The sequence below is a fragment of the Dromiciops gliroides genome, chromosome 4 (genome assembly GCF_019393635.1).
Source record: "Dromiciops gliroides isolate mDroGli1 chromosome 4, mDroGli1.pri, whole genome shotgun sequence".
NCBI lineage: Eukaryota > Metazoa > Chordata > Mammalia > Microbiotheria > Microbiotheriidae > Dromiciops > Dromiciops gliroides.
Genome location: NC_057864.1, coordinates 45145052 through 45167436, shown reverse-complemented (window position 1 = coordinate 45167436; position 22385 = coordinate 45145052). Strand labels below are relative to the sequence as shown.

Genomic DNA, 22385 nt, shown 5'->3' with positions numbered 1-22385 from the left:
GCCTCGGCTCGGGTTGCTGCAGCAGCTGCGACTGCCCCCTTGTGGACAAGGTACGCAGCGGGACAGCTGCAGGAGCCTCGAAGGCTCTGGTGCCACCAGCTCTGCGGAGAGACCGGGAAGCCCAGTGCGTCGCGGGCTATCCATGCCGCCCCTGAAAGTGAGTTGTCTTCACTAAAGAGGGACTAAAGTGACCGATGCTTACACCCTACTCACTTACATCTACTTAGACATTGTGCTATTCTTCAGGGGTGCTCACCTGGTCCCCAACTGTCCTACTCTATAGAGGCGCCCCAGAATAGCAGAATCAGGCTTGGGCCTTTTGCACACTTAGTCATTGACCCCCCACCTGAAGATCCAGTCTGTGGCCCCCCATTCTGTATCCCCTTGCCTTTTCCCTAGCCCCTTCCTCAGCTAGAGTCCCAGGACCCACTAGTGTCACTTCCGGGTTTGTGCGTTATTGGGGAAGGGGTCTACTTGGGGAAAGGGTCTACTATGTCTCTGGCTGGGCCAGACGGGCTACGTGAGGCAGGCTGGCAGGGAACAGGCAGACGGGTGAGGGAGGGGGGCTTGCTCCTCCGAGAGGGGAGGGGGAGCAGGGGGTGGAGCCTGATGGGGAGGGGGGCAGGGGGGTGGGTGGGGTTGGGGGCGTGTCCGCCCGCCAGCGAGAGTGTCTATCCCGCGCCCGCCAGTGCCAGTGCCACTGCTGTTGTGACCACCGTCGCCAGCAGCCTCCAAGGAGTTCCCAGAGCGGAACCCCTTAGAGTTGCGAGTGAGCCGAGAGCTGTCCTCAGCAGCTCTCTGCCCGCACGCCTGCCGCAGGCACCCCAGTCACTGAGCAGTCAGGCGGCTTGCCCGCCTCACCCAGAGCCGACGACGTCCAAGCGTCCTGAAGACCTTCCCCTTCCCTCCCCTCCTTCCCCCGAAGATCCCGATCTCCCTGACTCCCCAACCATGGGAAACGCCGGAGCAGCTGCCAGGCGGTGCACCGAAGGTGAGAGTGGTCCCAAATGGGGCAGGCGGACATAGCTTATTCCCCAGTCCACCAGCACGTCTGCCTGCCCTTTGGTCCCTAGGGAGTCTCCTCTAATTCTTGCCAGCCTCCCCTACGTCCCACCAGTCTCCCCTAAATCCCTTAAGACCTAGCCTTCTCCTCCAAGTCCCTTAAGTCCCGTCCGTCTCCTCCAAGTCCCTTAAGTCCCGTCCGTCTCCTCCAAGTCCCTTAAGTCCCGTCCGTCTCTCCCAAGTCCCTTAAGTCCCGTCCGTTAGTTTAGTCTTAGTCCCGTCTGGTTTAGTCTGTCTCGACGTATTGCCCGCCTGCCCCTCTGTCCAGCCCTTTAAGGACTAACTGGACAAATAAAGGACGGTGACAGGAGCAAATTCGAGGTGCCCCCTCAAAGTCCACATAAGGGTGGGGCACAGCTCCCTAAGATGCACCCCACAGATTTCCTAGGCACTGCCCAGTCCCAAGTCCGGTCTACTGGCCGCAGACAACTGGGGTAGCTGTTTCTTTAGCTCCCAGGGTTTCCCCCCCCCTCCTAGTTCCTTACCGACTGCCTTTATGGTCCAGTCCCGTTTCTGGGTCCCCTTCTGTCCAATTCTCACCATGAGACGTTAGTCTGTCCTCTCTTGAGCCTCTACCCGTCTGAGGGGCAGGCTGGGGGCTTTGCCCCGCCAGACGCACTTAGGCAAAGACGAGGCAGGTGAGGGGAGATGAAAAGTGGAGAAGCTCATCCAATCCTGTTACTCTCCCCATGCCCAGATTAATCCCCTCGAAGAGAGGCTCCGAGACTAGTAGGGGAGGGGGGAAATAGAGGGGGGGGGTCCTATTAGTGAGTGTGCCAGTAAGTGTGTGAGCGAGTGTGTGCGTGCGTGTGCAAGCACGAAGCTAGGGAATGAAACCTCTACGCACGCACGCGGCTCCTGTCCGGTAAGTACCAAAGCCACGTTTTTTTCCCCCCTTCTTTTCCCTCCTTCAGATGTGTTAAGCGCTAAGCGCCCGGCTACAGCCGCGCGCACTTGTGCCAATCTCCTGAGCGAGCGCCACTCTTGGCGCACGCGCCCCCTCCTCCTTTTGGGGGACTCAAAGAGGGCAAAAAACACATTATTTGCCCCGCTCTCCTTCACACTTGGCACTAACCCCCCCTCACAGCAGTCGCCCCATGAGGCGCAGCTGTAAAAGACTCCCCCCACCCCCACTGGCGGTGCGCCCTCAGGGCAAATAGACGGAGCGCAGTTTGAGGTCTATCCTCCTTTGCGCCTGTGCTTTCGCCAGGTTGCACTTAGCGCCTTTTGGGAGGGGGAACATGTTAATCTAGCTAAGTGGGCTTATTGGAGGGGAGCAAAAGGGCCACCTTTAGTGTTTCTAGACACCCCCCCCCAAAAAAAAACTGTCGCAGTAAGTTGTATCAAAAAATGAAAAGGTGACGCACGAATTGGGAGGGAGTAAAATGGTACTTCGTCATCTATGTATAACGTTGATTTCTCTGCTTTGGTGGGGAGGGGAAAGGGGGAAAGTATGGTAACTACCTCAAGCAGTACAAAACATGATAATTCATGCCCCACCCGCACTCCTCTGAACCCCTCCACTGCGCAATCCCCCTCCCTCTTCTCTTCCTCCTCCCCCTCCCTCCTCTCCTCTCCTCTTTCTCCCCTCCCTTCTTTTATCTCCTCTTTTCTTCCCCCTCCCTCCTCTCCTCTCCTCTTTCTCCCCTCCCTTCTCTTCTCTCCTCTCTTCTTCCCCCTCCCTCTTCTCCTCTTCCCCCTCCCTTCTCTCCTCCTCCTCCCCCTCCCTCCTCTCCTTCTCTTCCCCCTCCCTCTTCTCCTCTTCCCCCTCCCTCTTCTCCTCTTCCCCCTCCCTTCTCTCCTCCTCCTCCCCCTCCCTCCTCTCCTTCTCTTCCCCCTCCCTCCTCTCCTTCTCTTCCCCCTCCCTCTTCTCCTCTTCCCCCTCCCTCCTCTCCTCTTCCCCCTCCCTCCTCTCCTCATGCCCCCTCCCTCCTCTCCTCATGCCCCCTCCCTCCTCTCCTCATGCCCCCTCCCTCCTCTCCTCCTCCTCCCCCTCCCTCCTCTCCTCCTCCTCCCCCTCCTTCCTCTTCTCCTCTTCTCCCTCCCTTCTCTTTTCTTTTCCCCTCCCTCCTCTCCTCCTCCCCCTCCCTCCTCTCCTCCCCCTCCCTCCTCTCTTCCTCCCTCCTCCTCCCCCTCCCTCCTCTCCTCCACCTCCCCCTCCCTCCTCTCCTCCTCCTCCCCCTCCCTCCTCTCCTCTCCCCTCCCATTCACATATATTACCTCTTCAGATAATATTGCCAACTTAATGATTACATGATTACATCCTTGCATGTACAATGTTACACACTAATTGACATATAGTCTGCTGGGGTTAGAAGATATTTTGTAACTGGTCAAATAAAAAACACATTCTGGTTTGTTTCTTATGAATTCCAGAGAACATTTAAAGGGAAATGAAGGCATACATAATTCAAGCCTGAAAAGGTGTTATCTCTGCATTTAAATAAATTAGATTTTGTTTATTGGCCAGTTAATGAATTTTTTTTTCTTTAGCCAGGTTTCTGTCGCACAGTCAAAATAAAGCTATTTTTTCTAATCAACAGAAAGAAAAGAATTAATTCTTCTAGAGGCTGTGTCCTTAAATCATTAAAGAATGATTTAAAATCTGAAAAAAGGCACTGATTAATTGATTTTTCTCTATATTTTAATTTAATTTAACTTTATGGTGGTGCACCAGTCTGTTTTGCTGTTTACATGTCATGTGCCAATATAAAATTGTTTTAAAATACTTTCAAAACCATGGGAAAAATCATAATTTTAAATTATCATATTAATGAGAAGCTGATACAAAAGCAGATTTTGCTATTTGCTGCCTTTAAAAAAATGGAAAAAATTATAGAAATTTAGAAGCCTGCTATAGAGAAAAATATCCATCAAGAGTGTCAAATGAGTTGTTTTCCCTATTAATTTAAATGTCTAATTAATTAAAGTTACCAATATGTGTGTTGGTGTGCCTTATTCCTATTACAAAAGAATGTACTTGTGAATTGAATCATGCAAGTGTTTTCTTTTTAGCCATGGATGGAGACGGATACCTTGAGAATGATCCTTATGGTAAGATGGGTTTTATGATGATCTGCATATTTAATTATTGGCTACTCAAGTAGTCCTTTCCTTTCCAGTGTTAATGTAAGGTTCCTATGTATGGGAAAATTCTCAATATAATTAAATTGAAAAAGAGAAATCTCCAACATTTAATTAATTATTCCTATACACTCTTTATGTAATGAGTTTCTTTTTAAAGGCTCAAATGTCTATTGACAGCCTAGTTTGCATGTCTATTAGCAGATATTTTCAGTATATTATCCATGCAAACTGAAGGTTACTGATTAGTTTTGAACAAATGATGGAAAATGATAGAAAACAGCAAATGATATAACTTAAGGACAACTACTTAATATGTCGTGTCCTTGATCTGTGTGCATAATTTCAGCTGGAAGTGTTATTCAAGGGCATTGTTAATGTCCTGTTGGAGTGAACAAGTTAATTAACCCATTGATAAATCATAAGAATAAATAAAAGAACCATTACCATAACACTGGAGAGGTTTATTGCTTTGGGTACTTACTAAGAAATTAATTTAGTTAGCCTAGTGGTGAATCACTTAAGTATTTAATCTGAATTTCCTTTTAATCATTTTTTCAATACTTGACTTCAGGGATCTCATGTGGTCACTCCCTCCAATGGTGCAGATTACCACACCTACACTCCCTTCAATAATACAGATTACAGCCCATACACTCCCTCCTATGGTGCAGTTCACAAGCTGTCCACATCTCATTCTATATGCCTCTTGTCCATGGCTTTGCTATTGGCATAAAATAATTTTAATATATTATATAGCAATGTATAGCTATCTATAATCATTCTAACAAATATAGATGCAATAGAATCAATCAAAAAGCATTTATTAAATGGCTGTTATGTGAAAGACAACAGACTAGAATGTGGGGTACAAACACAGGTAACAAAGCCAATAAGAACTCTATTATAACTCTCTTATTCATAAACTCCTGGATTTAGAATTTAAAGGATCTTTAGAGGTCATCCAGTTCAGTTGTCTCATTCTACCAATTAAGGGGCTGAAATATAAAGAGGTTAAATGATTTGCCCAAGGTTGATAAATTAGCAGAGCCAGGATTTGAAACTATGTCTTTTGACTCCAAAATCCAAAGCTCTATCCCTTATTCAAACTCAACTGGTTTATAGATTTATTTTAATGGTGGTGGGAAATGCACCCCCTCCAATTAATATAGTTTTTTGTTTTCAAAAAAGGGAAAACAATGAACTACTTAATGTGGTTGGCTAATCAGCTAGACTTAAAGTCCTGGCAAAATTCCAGAACATTCTATTAAAGGGGTGGTTTGTGAATAGCTAGAAAAGGAAATAGTGATCACAAAGAGGTAACATGACTTGGGGCAAGGTCGGAGAGGAAGCCATACCACATTAACTACTAGCCTTTTTTGACACTTTTCCCTACCCACTCTCACCCACTCTCACCCTCTCCCTTTCAGGCCCCATTCCTGGCCCCTCCCTTCCCCTCCTAGCCCCAGACCTTGCTGCCCCACCTTGCAAACTCCAATCCCTAGCCTCTTCCTTCCCTTCCAAATCTCATCCCTAGTCCCCCTCCCTCTCTGCCAAGCCCCATGCTTTGCTCCCCCTCCCTACCAAGCCCCAACCCCCCTCCTCCCTTCCTCGTGCCTCCCTGCACCCAAGCCCCATCCCTTGCTCCCTTCACCCCTCCCTTTTCCCCCCTCCCCCCCACCTGTTTGACACCCAGTTAAAAAAGGAAATTAGATTATTCTGACAACCTTTTTTTCACCAAGCCATAAACCAAGGTAGACTTTTGTGATTATGGGCCCCCTTTTCAGACATCCCCTGACCATCTTTTAAGACTACCTTCTAGAATCGTCACTGGAATTGAATTCAAGCTCATGGGCTAGGAATCCCGTAGCCCTCATTTTCCTTCTCCAATTGATTTCTCCTTTTCCATTCCTTTAGTATGCCACCTATTCTCCATAACCTTTCATAGGTTATTGACGGTGATTCAGCAACTAAACCCACCTGTTTTTTAGCATCCAAACATTAAGTTTGACAGGATTTGGAGACTTAAACCCAGCTAAACACTTGGGTTATAATTTACTCTTTCTACTCCACTTGGGTATCAGCTTCCCAATAGCTATTTGTTTTATTCTATCTATTCCAAAGATTATTCTCCTCATTAGAGAAAACAGAAGAGTTAAATAATTCTACTTTCTCTCTATTGTCTGGTATCAATCAGCCTGTTCCCCTCAAGAAGCAGCCTTGCTTCTTTGATCTTCCCCTTTTCCCCAATATTACTATAAACCTCCAAATAAAGAGGCACCCCCTTTTTTGTCCTTAGCATTCTTGAATAACCTCAGCTATCCTGAGCTTTAATGCTCCTTCTTATGGGACTATTTGTGCTTTTAAATTCATCTCCTGTTCCCTGCCCTTGCTTCTGTTTTTTGGATGTCTTTTTAAAATTCTTAAGTTCATTAGTGAGTTCCTTTTGCATCCACATTTATCTCTTTGGGCAACTCCCAATATGTCTCATTAGAATTAATTTTTTTGCCTCAGAATTTCATTCATATGTAGCAGGTTTGCCCCAAAAGGCAACCCACTTTGCCTATAGTCCCCTTGACAATATGGAGTTTTGATTTATCCTGAATCCTTGTCTCACCATTGCAATGCCCCTTTATTGCAGCATTCATTCAAATTCTCAGCTTTAGTTTCCATAGCATACAGGTTAAAAGAGCAATACACTAATGGGGAATGAGAGGCTAGGAGGAGACACACACACACACTCACTGACCTGGAGGGAGGCTAGCACAGCCACATTCCCCCCACCCCATTATTCATATAGTGATATATTTATAGGTTTAAATTGCTATAAATTGTTATTAAAATTATTTATGCCAACATAAAAAAGGTGCAAGGTTCTTCTTTTAGGTGGGCAAGCTAATTGATGTCAGATGGAGAAAAAAGATGAAAGGAAAAGAATGATCAGGGCAGTAGACTTTGGTTAACCCTAGTTTAAGAGTGATAATAATAGCTCATATTTACATAGCACTCCAGGGGTTAAAATCCTTTATATGTGCTATCTTTTTTGATACACACAATAATTCTTTGAAGGAAACCCTTTGTAATCTATTTTCCTAGATCAATCTCCACAAGTCTTCCTTAAGGGTAGATACAATGTAGTGGACGACAATTACAGACGCATAAGGAAAATTAGGCCCACTGAATTGGTGAGGCCGCCCTGTTATTTCAAGAAGACATCTCACCTGGATCTCTTACCCTTCTCTTTACAACTCACATAATTCTGTGAATACATTATCATTGGCCAATCTCAAATATCAGCCTAAAGAGGGGATTCGTAACCATAAACTTGCCCCTCCTCCCTTTAAGGGAGGGATCTGCGAATTAAAAAAAAATTACAATTGTATTTCAATATAATTAGTTCCCTTTCTAATACAAATTAGTTATTTTATGCATTTAAAAACAATTCTTTTGAGAAGGGAGTCCATAGGCTTCTACAGGCTGCTGCCAAATGGGTCCATGATACAAAAAAACGATAAGGACCCTTGACTTAGACATTCTAGTTCTTTCTGTTACTGTACAGTGTCCCAAAAAGAACCAGTTTTAATATTTAATAGCTGTTAAGTAACTCTTCTTTTAAGCAATCAAAGCTTTAAACTGCACTAAGACTTTTGGGACACCCTATATACACACTAGAACTCTTAAAAGTAGAGAACAGGTTAGCCCTTTCCTCCCCCCTTTAGGGATGTTGGAAACAGCTGCTGCTTTCCTGCCCCCACAGATCAGCTGCCTTGACTAACTGATTAATATTATACTGGTATTCTCTCTGCCATATCATACTTACTTATATGAAAAGTTAACTACTGATTTTTTTCAATTTAATTGACTATACACAAATGCATTCCCTATATGTGTTCTTCCTCTGATATCTCATCATGAGACAACTTTGGGTTTTTAAAGGCTCTGCCAATGAAGCAGAAGTCCTACCCAGGTAATGCTATGGTGGAAATGCTTTTATGTGATCCAGGTCACAGACTGGGTGTGCTGTTCAAAGATCAGCTTAGTTAATTACCAAGAGACTCATCACTAATAAGCTGACCACCAGGAGATAAAAATTGGGGGCATTTTAAAAAAAAAGTGTTAATGACCCTCAGTCCTATGTAGTCTCTTTCTGCTTCCCAAGTGATGGGTGAGATGAAGTAGCAGAAAATGAGAGCTGGGGTTCTTAATGTTATTCTGAACCCTTTGGGCAGTCTGGCAAAAACCTATGAACTCCTCAGAATTAGGTTTTTAAGTAACTAAAGTAAAATACATAAAATGAAAGATGGATGTTCCTAGAAAATGTATTGTCCTACATTTAAGCACTTATAAATTTGATCTATCTATTGAAATGTTTCTGGTGTGGGGCAGCTAGGTAGCCCAGTGGATAAAGCACCGGGCCTGGATTCAGGAGGACCTGAGTTCAAATGCAGCCTCAGACACTTGACACTTACTAGCTGTGTGACGTTGGGCAAGTCACTTAACCCTCATTGCCCCACAAAGAAAAAGAAAAGAAAGGTTTCTGGCACTACTGGTAGAACATGTACTTTGAACTGTGTTATTTATAATAGTAATAATGTGGTATATTGAGTCTCACCCTGGTAACTCATGAATTTGTAAAATGTGTGATTGGGGTTAGGCATATCTCAGTTAATTATGGGACAGATTTTTTTTTTCTGGGTGAATTATGTGGTTGGGTGAGAATGACCTTAGTTCCATAAGAATTTGAACTTTGTTAAGCTAGAGTTTCACATATTTTCATATAAAACTAATTTTTTAATTGAAGAGGGGAAATTATTATCTTTTAATAAAGTATAAACCCTGTAAAACACTGAGGTCCTTAGCTTTCTAGAGTATAAATTTTCCTAAAATTAAGGCATTGGGGGCGGGGCAGCTAGGTGGTGCAGTGGATAAAGCACCAGCCCTGGATTCAAATTTGACCTCAGACACTTGACACTTACTAGCTGTGTGATCCTGGGCAAGTCACTTAACCCTCATTGCCCTGCCAAAAAAAAAAAATAATAATAAATTAAGGCATTGGAATAACAGTAATAAGAGGACAGAAGACTGGATCCAGAGATTCAGGAGTTCTGGGTTCTAATCCTTTTTCATCCACTAACTAGCAACTAAATGTCATAAATCTGAGCCTCAGTTTCATCAGCTATGAATTGAAGTGGTTGTTCTAGATGGCCTTTGAACTCTCTTCCAGGTTAAATGCTGTGATTCTAATAGCCTTATTAAGAATTATTTTTTAAAAACCTGATGATAATACATATACATATTAATATATATAATAGTAATTGATAGATGATAGATAGATAAAGACAGCTATAGGAATTTCTCACAAGGCTATATGGGCAAAAAAAAAATAGTATGTTGGCTTCAATGTGAACTAATCTAATGTAGTCTACAGGTGCCCCAAAAGCCTTAATAAAGTTTTAAGTCATCTTTTGTTTTAAAATATTTAAGTTAGGGAGCAACTAGGTGGTACAGTGGATAAAGCACTGGCCCTGGATTCAGGAGGACCTGAGTTCAAATCCGACCTCAGACACTTGACACTTACTAGCTGTGTGACCCTGGGAAAGTCACTTAACTCTCATTGCCCTGCCAAAAAAAAAAAGGAAAAAAATTTAAGTTAAATAAGCTCCAGAATTTCTCTCATCCCTGACATGTAGTACTCATATAATCTTAAGCAAATCAGTTTAAGTTATCTGAACTCATTTCCTCATCTGTAAAATGAGATGGTAGAACTAAATGAATCTGAGGTGCCTATAAGAAAGGGCCCAAACTGGGGGAAAAATAATATTAAGACTGAAAAAAAAAGGACCCATTGGGTTCTAAAGTTATATTAATTGAGATAATGAAATTTAGCAAGAAAAGTGCAGCTAAGGCTGTGAGCCTCAGGGGATATTTTCTTATGTACCTACTGGTACATAAGGTGAGCAGGGACTCCTATCAAATTGAGGAGGAGGACCAAGAGGTAATTGTAGTTTGTGTTTCCCACTCCTTTGGGAATCTTATTTAATGTTCCTGTGCTTTGGTACTCACCCTAGAGGACTGGAGTAGTACCAGATGAGTGAGTCAATGATGATACAGTCATTCAGATTTCCAGGACCCATATCTGATAAGCGATTGTTCTGAGACTCTGCCATAGGCTCCAAGGGTGTGTTCAAAAGCATGAGGTTTTATAGTTAAAAAAAAATACCAACCAATTCAATTTCAAATATTTCTTAATAATATACTGAGGCTATCTAAAACTGCAAGTTTCTTGAACCATCTTACCTTATGTTCCAATTGGTAAAGGAGTAAGGAGTCGTTAAGGGGATGGGAGAAAGGTGATAATAGGATCATGGATTTAGAAATGGAAGGGCTTTTAGACCTCATCTAGCCCAGCCCCATCCTGTTATAGCTTGGGATACTGAGTGCCAGATGAATTAAATAAATTTAATTTCATTTAAGAAATCAATTAACTTGCCAAGCCATATAGGTGGAAAGTAAGATCAGAATCTGAACCAAGGTCTTAGTTTTTTTGTTCTGTAAATGTATCTTAATGATTGACATTCCCAGCTTTGTCAATATCCCAATGATTTTATGATTCACCATGAAATCCTTTTAAAAATCAAATTTGAATTTATGTAGAAAGAAAATGTGAAAAAACATCATTTTGGAAAGAGTGTTATGAATAATAAGAAATATAGTTATGGTATGAAGCTGGTTCTAGACCAAGAGTTCATAACCTTTTTTTGGTTATAGATCTCCTTTGTCAATCTGGTAAAGCCCATGAACCCTACCTCACAATGATTCTTTTTAAAAAAATCATAATTGAATAAAATGTTAAATTTCCATTAGAGTTTAGTAAAAATTAGGTTGTGTGTTTTTCCCCCATCTAAGTTCATAGCGCCCCCTGAAATCTAAACCACAGATCCCTGGTTAAGAACTTTTGCCCCAAGGGAACATTAAAATTCAAAGCCATCCTATTAAAATGTGTCATCAGGCCTCCTGAAGCTTTAACATTCTAGTAACTTCTTTCTAAAACTGAACCTTTTAAGATAGGTATGTTGGTATTGATTCATTTACTTATGGTGATGTTTCCTAATTATAATATGGTTGATTGAAATAATTTGTACATTGCCTTATTACCTGTTGAGTTTTAGACACATTCAAAGGTAAATTGTCAATACTAAAAGGTTACTAAATCAGAGTGAAAACTCATGATTTGGCTGTGCCTCTTTTTCTGGCATTTTTCCCTTTATTTTTGTACTCATCCCATGCTTTATTGGTATAAAGTGTGTTGAAAACATGATGCAATGTTATGTTTTGAGGTGAGATGTTGAGAAGAGATAGGATAAAGGAAAGAATAGGACAAGGAAAAAAGAGGCTTGAAAAAGCATAGAAGTATAAGATATAGTAGAGTGTACTGACTGACCTCATCCCTATCTTCAATGGAGCATTGAAAGGCTTCAAGAAAGAAATCATTTTCAGAGCAACAGTTGTAAGGTGACTGCTAGGAGGAAATGAATAAATAAATATACAGCAAAATCCTGTTTTTATAGAATGAGTTGGGACCAAGGTCATTCTGTATAAACATATATTTCTGGGAAAATGGAAGTTGAGAATATATCCTGAGAATTTTATTGGGGAAAAAGTATATGCCAAGAGACTCTGTGATGCAGTGGAAAGAGTACTCAGGTTGGAGTTAGGAAACTTGGGTTTCAGTTTTAGTTTTGCCATGAGCTGGCTTAGTTACTTCACTTCTCCTGGCTCTATTTTCTTAATATGTAAATGACTGTGTAGGATGAAATGATTGTGTTGGACTCTAAGGTTGTAGGTCTAAATAGCTATGATTCTGTGAATATGAATAAATATTGAGGAAGGAAAGGGAAAATATAATGAGGTAATTTCCCTGTATTAATGAATTAGGACTTACAAAATACTCAAGGAAGGAATTTCTTCTTAGTGTTTGCTCTCTCCTTAGATTAAATTGTATTTACTTACCTCTTTGTTTAAGTTTTATGCTTTCCCCAACTCCCTCCCTCCCCCATTTGAGTAGGGGTAATAGGGGAAGTAGAGAATCTAGAATTTCTCTTTAAAGGCCAATGGGATCTGTAAATGCATGCATCAGTCACTTTGATGGATGACTATGTGGATGCATTGTCCATCCTCCTCAGTAGTCCCAAAGTCATATATATATATCTTTACCCCTCCTTCCTTGAAGATAGGGAACTCAGCATTCAAACACCTCTATTTATTGGGGGAAAATGAATGATGGCAGTTATATTAAACTCTGTTGGAGGTACTCTTTACAAAAGATATATCCAATGTAAACAAAACACTATCCTTTTGGATAAGAAGAATGAGATTAATTTACACAATAGCTTTACTTTTAGGGTGACATGAGTAGAAACTTGAGAGTGGTTGCTTTTAATCAGGTCACACAGCATGTTATCAGAATAATTAGCCCTTCATCATCAATTTTTTATTGTTCTCTACTGTTTTGACCATGAGATAAATTAGAACATTGTGTTAGAATTGACAGTGGAGATAGCGAATTTTATTCCTAATTGATATTATAAGTTGACTTTAAAAAATTTGCTTTTTTCAATTCTTGATTAAAATTTAAAATTCAGATTATTGTCTCACCCAGAATTTGTTCCAAATAGTTCATTTGTTTTAAAGATAACTTCTAATGGATACATGTTATAAAATGCATTTTCTTTACTTCTATGATAAGTTAGTCATAAAAATAAATGATGGGCCATGCCTTTGAAAGGAAGGTTGTATTTGGCCTCACAAACATTTTTTGTATTATGGTTATTAATGGATTCTACTTTTTATTATTAGGGTCATAGGATCTTAGATTTAGAGCTGAAAGGGAAATTCCCACTTTTTTTTTTCAGATGAAGACTTTCCCAAGGTCACAGTGATAGTAAGTAGCAAAGCTATGATTTGAAGCCCAGGGTTTTTTTTTACTCTAAATCTAGCAATATTCCAATATGTATCACCTGTTTATACCTAGTTATTTAATCAACCAGTTAAAGCAAAGGTTAAAGTAAATTTAAAATTGGAGGAAAACAAATATGAGATTACAGTAGCGCTAGCCTTTCGTATTTAAACAATCTATAGACTCCAAAAAAATAGGAAATGGATGAAAATCAAGACATTAACTCTATCACCATTTTTGGAAAAAGTAAACTATGCATGGCAGTTGCTACAATAAGGAGGCCAGAAGAACCCATAAATTGTTTTAGCCAACAATTTCTTGGTTTCTTTGCCAATGCAAAAACATATTAATCAAGGCCAATATATGTACAAGTTTGCTTGCAACACATGGAGGAGGAGAATGACAAATAGTAAACAGTCTCACTTCTCTCAAAATAGTGAAGAGTTGCTTAAGGGAAACCAAGGATTTAGAGAGCTTGGTATCTGACTTGATCAAGTCAGTTTAACCTGAGACCATTTTGCAGATAAAACTATAAGACAACAAGTAGATGTCTTTTTCACATAAGTGAGGATAGGAGAACCAATATGGCAGGAAATAATAGAATCATTTTAAAAGGGAAATTCAAAAAGAGCCCAGATCCTCTCTCTCCTGACTCCCCAATCCAGTGGTCCACCTGCTACATGACCTGGTCTTTACATGATCACATTGATCTTCTTAAATATCCCTGTGAGTCCTACAGGACCATTGGCACTATATCTTGATTATAGATAAGTCACTGTAGTCTTTGAGAGGTTAAGTAATTTGTCTCAGGATTTATTACCTCTTTTGTCAATAAATCCTCAGGGCTAGCACACTATCTGGCCCTTACCTGAGACTCCTAATACATCTTTGTTATGCTAGATTGAATTAAATAGCTATCAGGTTGCATAAAACCTTCATAACTGGTGTTAAAGTATAACATAATTCCAGTTACTTAAGACTTTTAGCTCTTCTTTATGAGGAGCCATTTTAGTCCTTGATATAACTGACTTCATGTTTAATCCCAGTTTCCATATTTGTTTTAGTTTAACCATTCCTCCATGTATCTATCCTATCTGTAAACATCCTATAAATATTTCTATTTTATGAAGTAACAATTTTAATAAGCTTTTGAAAATTAGCATAATTTCTGATCTCTTGCCTAGAATTTATTCTTTTGTCACAACTCTCTTCCAGAACATCAAGAAGCTGCTATTTCCAAAACATTTTTGAGTTGATACTTAAAATACTGGTATTAATCCATTACTATTGAGAGTTAACTATTCGTATTCAACAATACTATTGTTTCTATCAATATAAATTAGGCAGGGTCCATTGTTATGGAAAAAAATCACTTTATCTGGAAATACCACAAACTATTAAGTCTCAACTAAATGGAAGCCTTGCTTTAAACATAAACTCAACACACAAAGATGTGTTTGTAAATCAAACATTTTTGGTTTTGGAGATGGCAGTGCTAAAAAATATATTAGCATAATTATTTGACTATACTAAGAGGAACAGGGATTAATATGGCTCCAGCCTATAGCTATCCCAACTCACAGCTAATTCTAAAGGTGTTTATGGCTCTGCATGGACCAGTGGGTTCCAAACTTATTCTAGAGATTTTTCCCAGGGTTCAGAAAAATCAGGCCCTTTTGGTATCACCTTAATAAAGCTTGAGACCTTAGATGAAACAAGGACTAACTGACTTAGAAGACAATAGACTCATTGTACATCTGGACATTTTGAAAAAACTATGGTCTCCTAGATTTGATCAGTATCTATAGTTTATTAGTATCCCGCTAAAATACAAATTTCCCATTTTCTCATTGATGTGAAATAGACTAGTGTAAAGAAAACTGGCAATAATTTTCCTTATGGATAATATTCTTTAATTAGGTTCTATTTTTTTTAAAAAAGAATATTATTATATACTTCAATTCAACAAACATTAAGTAGCACACAGTATTTACAAGTCCCTAGATTTAGAACAACAAGGAATCTTAGAAACTATTGAGTCCAAACCTTACATCTTACAGTTAAGGAAGCTGAAGCAAACAGAAGTTAAGTGACTTGCCCAAGGTCATACAACTCTAGTAAGTATAAGAATAATATAGGTCTTCTTGACTCCAACTCCAGTGCCCTATACACTATGCCATTATGCTTCCCATTGTTGACTAGTAAGTAAAATCAAAACTAAATATTATGCTGATGAGTACAGTTGACAAGCATCATACTTCTCTAGAGTTGATTGAATTACAAAACAAATCAAAGTTGTGTTACAATTGTAGTTGTTCCTTTCTAGCAGTAGATGCCAGTAGAGTTCTTCTGAATTAAAATAGAATTGAGACCAGCAGGGCCATAGCAACAACTTCCTCTTAGAATTGCTATTTTTAGAAAATATGATATAGGGCTCTGATGGTTCTATATCATATTTTCTATAAGACTTTATAACAAATCTTTGCAATTTTTATTGAAATTATATAAAGATTTTTCAGCTTAATATTTTATAACTACCCATTAAAACTTTACTCATATTATAATTATGTTTACTTGGAGAACATAGCCATATTTTTATCAATTAAAATTAAAATTTGACTCAGGAATTTAGGAGATTGCTAACTTTTAAGTCAGGTATCCTTGATTTGTAGACTCTGGAAAATGCATCCATTGAAAAACTTCAGTGTTTTCACTCCTTGCTTTATTTGTTAATGTAATAATAATGGTTTAACTAATGGCAATGGAAAATGAAAAGCAATTGGGCAATATTTATTTAGCAAACACTAAGTACCTACTTTGTGCAACACACTGCTGAGAGAGATATAAACAAGTGTAGTTTGTCCTCAGGGAACTTAAACTCTAATTAGAGATGAGACATGTACACTAAGAGGTTTTAGAAATCAAAACAAATATGAAGTATAGATTGAGACAAAGTATAAATTAAAACAAACCGTGAAGCATAGATAGATGCTACAGGAGTTTATAAAAGGTAGGGATCAATGGGAATTAGAGTAACTGAGGAAGACTTTTCAGAAGAAGTAGAACTTTGCAATGACAACAACAACAAAAAAGAAAAGACATAAAGAATAGAGGTGACTTAGGACTGGAAATGAGCAAATATCTTGATTTGCAGAGAGAGAGAGAGAGAGAGAGAGAGAGAGAGAGAGAGGAAGGGTAGGAGAAGATGAATTTTTCATACTGTCTGCTGGGGAGCTTGACTTTGGATCCTGACAAAATTCTAGAACACTTTATTAAAGAGCTAGTGTGTGAGCACTTAGAAAAGGAAGTGGCTATTAATATCAGTGAACAGGGACTCATCAAGAACAAGTCATAGAAACTAATCTCATTTCTTTTTTGACAGGCTTACCAGAATGGTAGATCAGGACTTTGTTTCAGGCATAATATTCTTATATTTTAGCAAGGCAGAGCCTCACAATGTCCTTATGGACACAGTTGAGAAATGCAGACTAGATGGTAGCATAGTTAGATTTAAAAAAAAAAAAAAGAGGATTGTACTCACTGGTGATTAATGGATGGAAGCCAGGGATGGGGGTGGGGGGTTAGCCTCAAATAGAGTATGTCCACAGGGCCATATTCTGTTCAGTATTTTTACTGATTATTTTATTAGATTTTTTCCAGGTGGCACAAAACTAGACGAGCTAGCTAATGTTTTAGAAGGTAGATTCAGGTTCCCAAAATCTTGATTGACTAAATGTTCTCAATCTAGTCAAATGAAATTGAATCAAGATTCATATTTAGGTGAAAAAAAATCAATTCCCCCTATACAGAATGAGAAAAACATAGCTAGACAACAGTTAGTGTGAAAAAGACCTGAGGAATCAAGTAGACTGAAATAACTCAATATGAGGGAGTTGTATCTTCTAAGTTTTTTTTGATGGATACTTTACTTAGTGTATTTCACAAAGTGGAGTATACAATTAGTAGTATTCATTAGCTAGTTAGTTTCTTATGTTTCCCAAATCTACTTACTGTTATCTTAGGCTATGGTTGTTCACCTTTGTTATATCTATCATTTAGACAGGTGGTAGGAAATCTGGAATAATTTAAGAGACTTTGAGATTGTTGCCTTCTAAGTAGCCTAAGTTAGAATTTTCAAACTCTACATTGTTGAGAGATCTGTTATACTTGCTCAAAAGATAGTCATTAAGTACTACAAGATGCCCATATTTTTTTATTATAGATGATGAGAAATTTTAATTTTAGTGAAATAGTACTTTACTGAGACAGATAAGGAACTGAAGATTACTGAAGGTTGCTAAGTATTTATAACCTCATTGGAAAAGAAAAGAATGCTTAAATTCCCTCCCCTCCCCTAGATTCCCCGGTAATAGATATCAGCACCAAGGTTGCACTTTTAATTTGGTTGGTCTATTGACTTTCAATTCTCTGCAATATTTTTAAAAAATTATTTTTTAGACTACCATATATAAAATGCCTTTCTGTTTATTGATCTTATTATTGGGTGTTTTTATATTAAAAGGCTGTTAAACTCAGAGCTTTTAAAGCAGATATTGCTTTATTTTAATCACCACCTTTAGTTGAGATGAAAAGAGAATTTTACTAAGTAAAGCTCAGAAATGTGCTGTTTGATATTAACAGGAAACAGAACAGCAGTAGTGGTTTGAATACCCTGCAAACAGGAAGTTTAACACTTGCATAGCTCTTAGTTTCGATGTTAGAAGTTATCGAGCTTCTTCTGGGCATTGTCTCTGCTATTGAAAAGTCTCATGTAGATGAATGGCAGCTAGGAAGGAGCTGCCTGGTAACCAGTGTACAGGGACTACCACGACTCTTCAAAAACTTGAAGGTTTTGCTAGCCGATTATTTCATAGACAGCCTAAGGGTACAGCCCATGATCTGAAAACAGCTCTGGAAAATGAGAGCCTTCATTTCTCTGAGTACACTGCCTTATGGGACAGATCAAGTAAGTCTTCCTCTGGTATCCTTCAACGAACAAAAGCTATGAGAAGTTGCCGATTGAATTTGTAGAGAATAGGATGTTGTTGGAGCCTTTTTTCTGGCTATAACTGCTTATTCCTTCATAAAAGGACATTTTGTGGTCTCCAGTTGAAGCTACTCCCACATTTCTTCATAACTCGTGCAGGTTTTTTTCTTCTTGATCAGCAGTAGATAGGCTTTATGCTGATCTTTTGTTAGCGCTGGTGGTGTTTATGAATTCTTTAGTTTCAAAGAAAAATGACTGTATTAAAAAAATAATTTGCTTTCAGTCCTTGGTGGTGCTAAGCCTCAAATTTTGTAGAAATTGTGTTTTTAATGGAAGGATTCCTTTATAAGAATAACAATGTTTTCATTTGGATTGCAGTTTGTGAGGGTCACTTCAGCATGATAAGCAGGCTTCCAGTTACTGCTTTTATTAAAATGTTGCTTGTAGAATGAGATCATTGTAATTGTCTCCTATAACTTTTCAGTTGTTTTATATAATCTGTAAATTCTGGCTAATCAAAGACTAGAATGTTGTAACCATAATTCATGCATCAGATATTCTCCAGGCCATATTAAAATGTTTAGAATATAATTTTATTCTAAAATATGAAATCAAACTTAGTGGAAACTTTGTCTTTTTAAACATATGCAATCTGTGAGCCATTAAATAAGTCTGTTGACTATAAAGTGCCATTCATCCAGACTTACCTCCATTAATTTTTGCTTCTAAGGTGACAAGGCAACCACATGATGTAGGTACTCTTTGGAAATGGGTTTGATGTTTTTGATTTACAACTACCTAGTAGCAGGAAGTTGATTCCTATTCAGTGATACAGATAAAGAAAAAGATGAACTCTTTATGACTTTTAATATACCCCATATATCTGGTACCATGTCAGAAGCTTCTCAGAGTCATTTTAATTAATGCCCTTTCTAGTACATCACCAGAAAAGTAGCTCACCTCCTTATTGGCTCATCCCCGAACACATGGAATATCTCTATTTGCTCTGACTCCTTCAAAAAGTCAGAGGAAAAGAGCTATTGTAGACCCTACAGTTGAAATGACATAGTGATGTATTGGTCTGATTCTTTTTATGAAACCAACTCAAAAATGCCATCTACTGTGGCACTTAAAAACTCACTCTGTTTGTTCTATTTTGACCTTTAAAATTTAATTTAAAAATCACATTGTGTCTGCTCTTTGCTCTCTAAGTCTTACAATGAACCTCTGTCTCAAAAGAATATAGTTATGACCTGACTGCCATCCCAGAAGCACTGAGTTCTTAAGATAATTACTTGACTGCTTTAGATATATAGTTTTCCTTTGACAATTCATTTGGGAATCAGAAAGGCATTCACATTGTGAAAAATGTAAAGAACAAGAAAATAGTATATGATTACCTGTCAAAATATGTTACACAATTTTAGGAGTATTTTGCTTTTGGTAGGTAAGGAAATGAAGACATAAAGAAGGTGAATGAGTTGTCCAAGGTCATCCAGGCAGTAAACTGCAAAGCTGAAATTTGAACCCAAATTACTCATCAATCTGACATTGTTCTTTCCACTGCTGACCAGAGTAGTTTATATGATTTGGCCACACCTCTGACATCTTACCTGTAGTCTCTGATTTTTGTCATCTTAGTGGCCACTTGGAGATTCACATGATCAGCAAGCCAGGACAAAACCAGTTTTAAGGGGCAAGGAGCTTAGTGGCACTTGTCATTCTGAGTTTAATGGAACTTTAGAAATGTTAGTATGTTTCCTTTTTAAATGTGGGTATATTTAATATTACATTTTATATTACTTTCAAAGTGTAGCAAGCTTGAGTAGTTTATCTCAGCAGTGCTATGCAATGTAGATTTCTTTCATCCTGGCCCATGAAAAATATTGCCAGTCTGGGTAATAAGATTCATTGCAAGTCACTGGCAACAGCATAGCATTTTAGTATCTGTGAGATTGGCTGCTAGCAATAAGATCTGAGTGTAATTGAAGGATATTTAGAACAAGTCATTTTGTTGTTTGGCCTTTGACAGAGTCAGTATGGAATCAAGAAATAAACACTATGCTTGAGGAAAACAGTAATTCATGAATAAACTTTTATATCATTGAGAGTTGTAAGGAGTGTTACTACCAGACGAGCACTGGAAATGCCATATGAGGGTGCATTTAAAATCATCTAACTCCAGAAACATAGAGGAGAATCCTATATGCTTGGACTGATTAAAGTTTTAGAGCAACTACTCATTGGTTACAAGTGAACTGATAATTCTGGTCTAATGTTGCCATGGTAACAATTCATACTAGGTATAACAAGACCATCTTAAACATATTGGCATTTGAATGTTGTTTTTTTCTGCCATTTAAAATTGCTGTAGTGGTGGTATATGCAAGAGGAGAGGATGGCTAGAGGAAAGCGTAATAGATAAAACTAGCCATGTGTTTCTTGGATATTCTCTGGTGCTAGCTAGTGGCACCTTGGGTTGCTTAGTTGGGCTTTTCTTCCAGAAGCTTTCTTAAGGAAGAACAGCCTTTTTACCCATTTGTGTGTGGTATATTCCATTTCCAGTGAATGTGTTTACAGGATCAGTGCTTCGACCTCTAGAGAAGAACATAATTCACAATATTGTTGGATGGTCATTATGAGCAATGTGTTTTAGAAAGGCTGGTTTTCAGTATGAATGATGAGTACATGATAGTTGTAATTCTTCCGTTATTTATTAAAACATATTTAAATATGAAGGGAAAAGCCTTTCCTTACCAGGGGAAGACTAAAGCCCAGTACTACATTAAATTAAAAAGTGTGTTCAGGCTTTTGTATGCATTCACTTAGAGAAGCTAAATAAAAGTCTTGTAAAAACTGGAAAATATGAATAGTCCACTATCAGGAGCCAATGTTAATATGTAAGTTCCTCCTTTTTCTTTTATTGGGATTTTGGTGTGGCTTTCAGATAAATAATCTTATAAATTAATGAATAAAAGTCATATAATTAGAGAAGATTTTTTTTTTCTTGCACATGGTTAGGTTATTTTCATTTTGATAGTTTTGTGAATCCCAACATTTATAATTTTCATTTGCAAGTATATAAAAAACAAATATACTAGCCAGCCTTGAGATAAAGTTTGTATGAATACTGAGATATTTGGAGCTAGGGTGGTATAGTTAAAGGGATGCTCTATTTGCAGCCAGAGGTCATGGCTTCAAACGTTGGCTCTGCTACTTCCCACCTGTGTTACATTTAGGTCTCCCTTTCCTCATCTTTAAAATGAAGGGGTTGATAATAAGTGATCTCTAAGATTCTTTCTAGCTCTAGCCATGATCCTATGAATATTTCTAAGCTTTGGTTAGAAGAGAAATTGAAATTTAGATAAGATTGTTTCTCTGACTTCTTAGTTTAAAAATTTTCAGAACAATCCTTAGAGGGAAATAATAACCCACTAATTTTTAATGAGATAATTAATCTCCTATTTGGTCTTAGAACCTAAGCTTTAAAAAAAATTATATACTCTATTCCATAATAGAATTGAGTGTTAAACTCTACATTTAAAAACCAAATCTGCAATTTTAGAACAGATATCCACATATATGAAGACACAACATGGTATAGTGAATAGAGAGTTGTGCTTGGCATCAAGAAGACCTGAGTTTAAGGCTAACACATACTGGCTTTCTGTCCTTGGGCAAATATTGTATCTCTCAATTCCCCAGGCAAATCTCTAAAAAGACTCAATATAATTTGCATAATAAGGTTTTGTTGATTCCCTATAATGACTATAATTTCTAGTTAGAACTTGGAAGTAATAGTCATGCCCTTGGCATTTTAATAGCTTTTTAATGATTTTGGCATGGAGCAGGTGTAGTGTTATCAAAGGATATGCTGTTAATATCTGAGAAAAAATGTTGCTCCTTTCCCTTCCTGTGATTTCTCTCTGATCCCACATTCAAGAAAAACCCATATACAATCCAAGTCTTGTCAGTTCTATTTCTCCATCTCTTCCATGTGGGTAGAAAAGGAATGGTTAATGAAAAATGGAGAAATAGAACTAATAAAACTTGATCATGGATTGGATATGGAAGGTGAAAAAGAAAAAAACAACCTATAGGACAGGGGGAATTTTTAAAAAGAAAGGAAATTTAGAACTTCCAAAATTAAGGCATAGGTCTGCCTCTGTCATTCTTTTTTTCAAAAACTTCTTTTATGTACTGTCTGGCACCACTGAACAATCGTTAAATTGCATTATGCCTTCAGTCACTAAATGAGGGAGATGAAAGTCACATTTGAAAAAAATTTTAAGACAT

The 22385-nt window shown here is 38.4% G+C and overlaps 1 protein-coding gene across 7 annotated transcripts in view; it reads left to right on the top strand.

The window, feature by feature from the left end:
- Positions 1-704: 704 nt before the first annotated feature.
- PRKACB (protein kinase cAMP-activated catalytic subunit beta) overlaps positions 705-22385 on the top strand; it is a 47287-nt gene continuing 25606 nt past the window's right edge. For 6 of the 7 annotated variants that reach the window (XM_043963285.1, XM_043963283.1, XM_043963284.1 and 3 more), the window contains exons 1-2: positions 705-991; positions 4078-4116. In XM_043963285.1, the coding sequence (XP_043819220.1) occupies positions 952-991; positions 4078-4116 (79 nt within the window). In that variant the 5' untranslated portion in view covers positions 705-951. Of the gene's footprint in view, positions 992-4077; positions 4117-17857; positions 18069-22385 lie in introns of those variants that run through there. The other variant, XM_043963286.1, reaches the window with a different exon arrangement.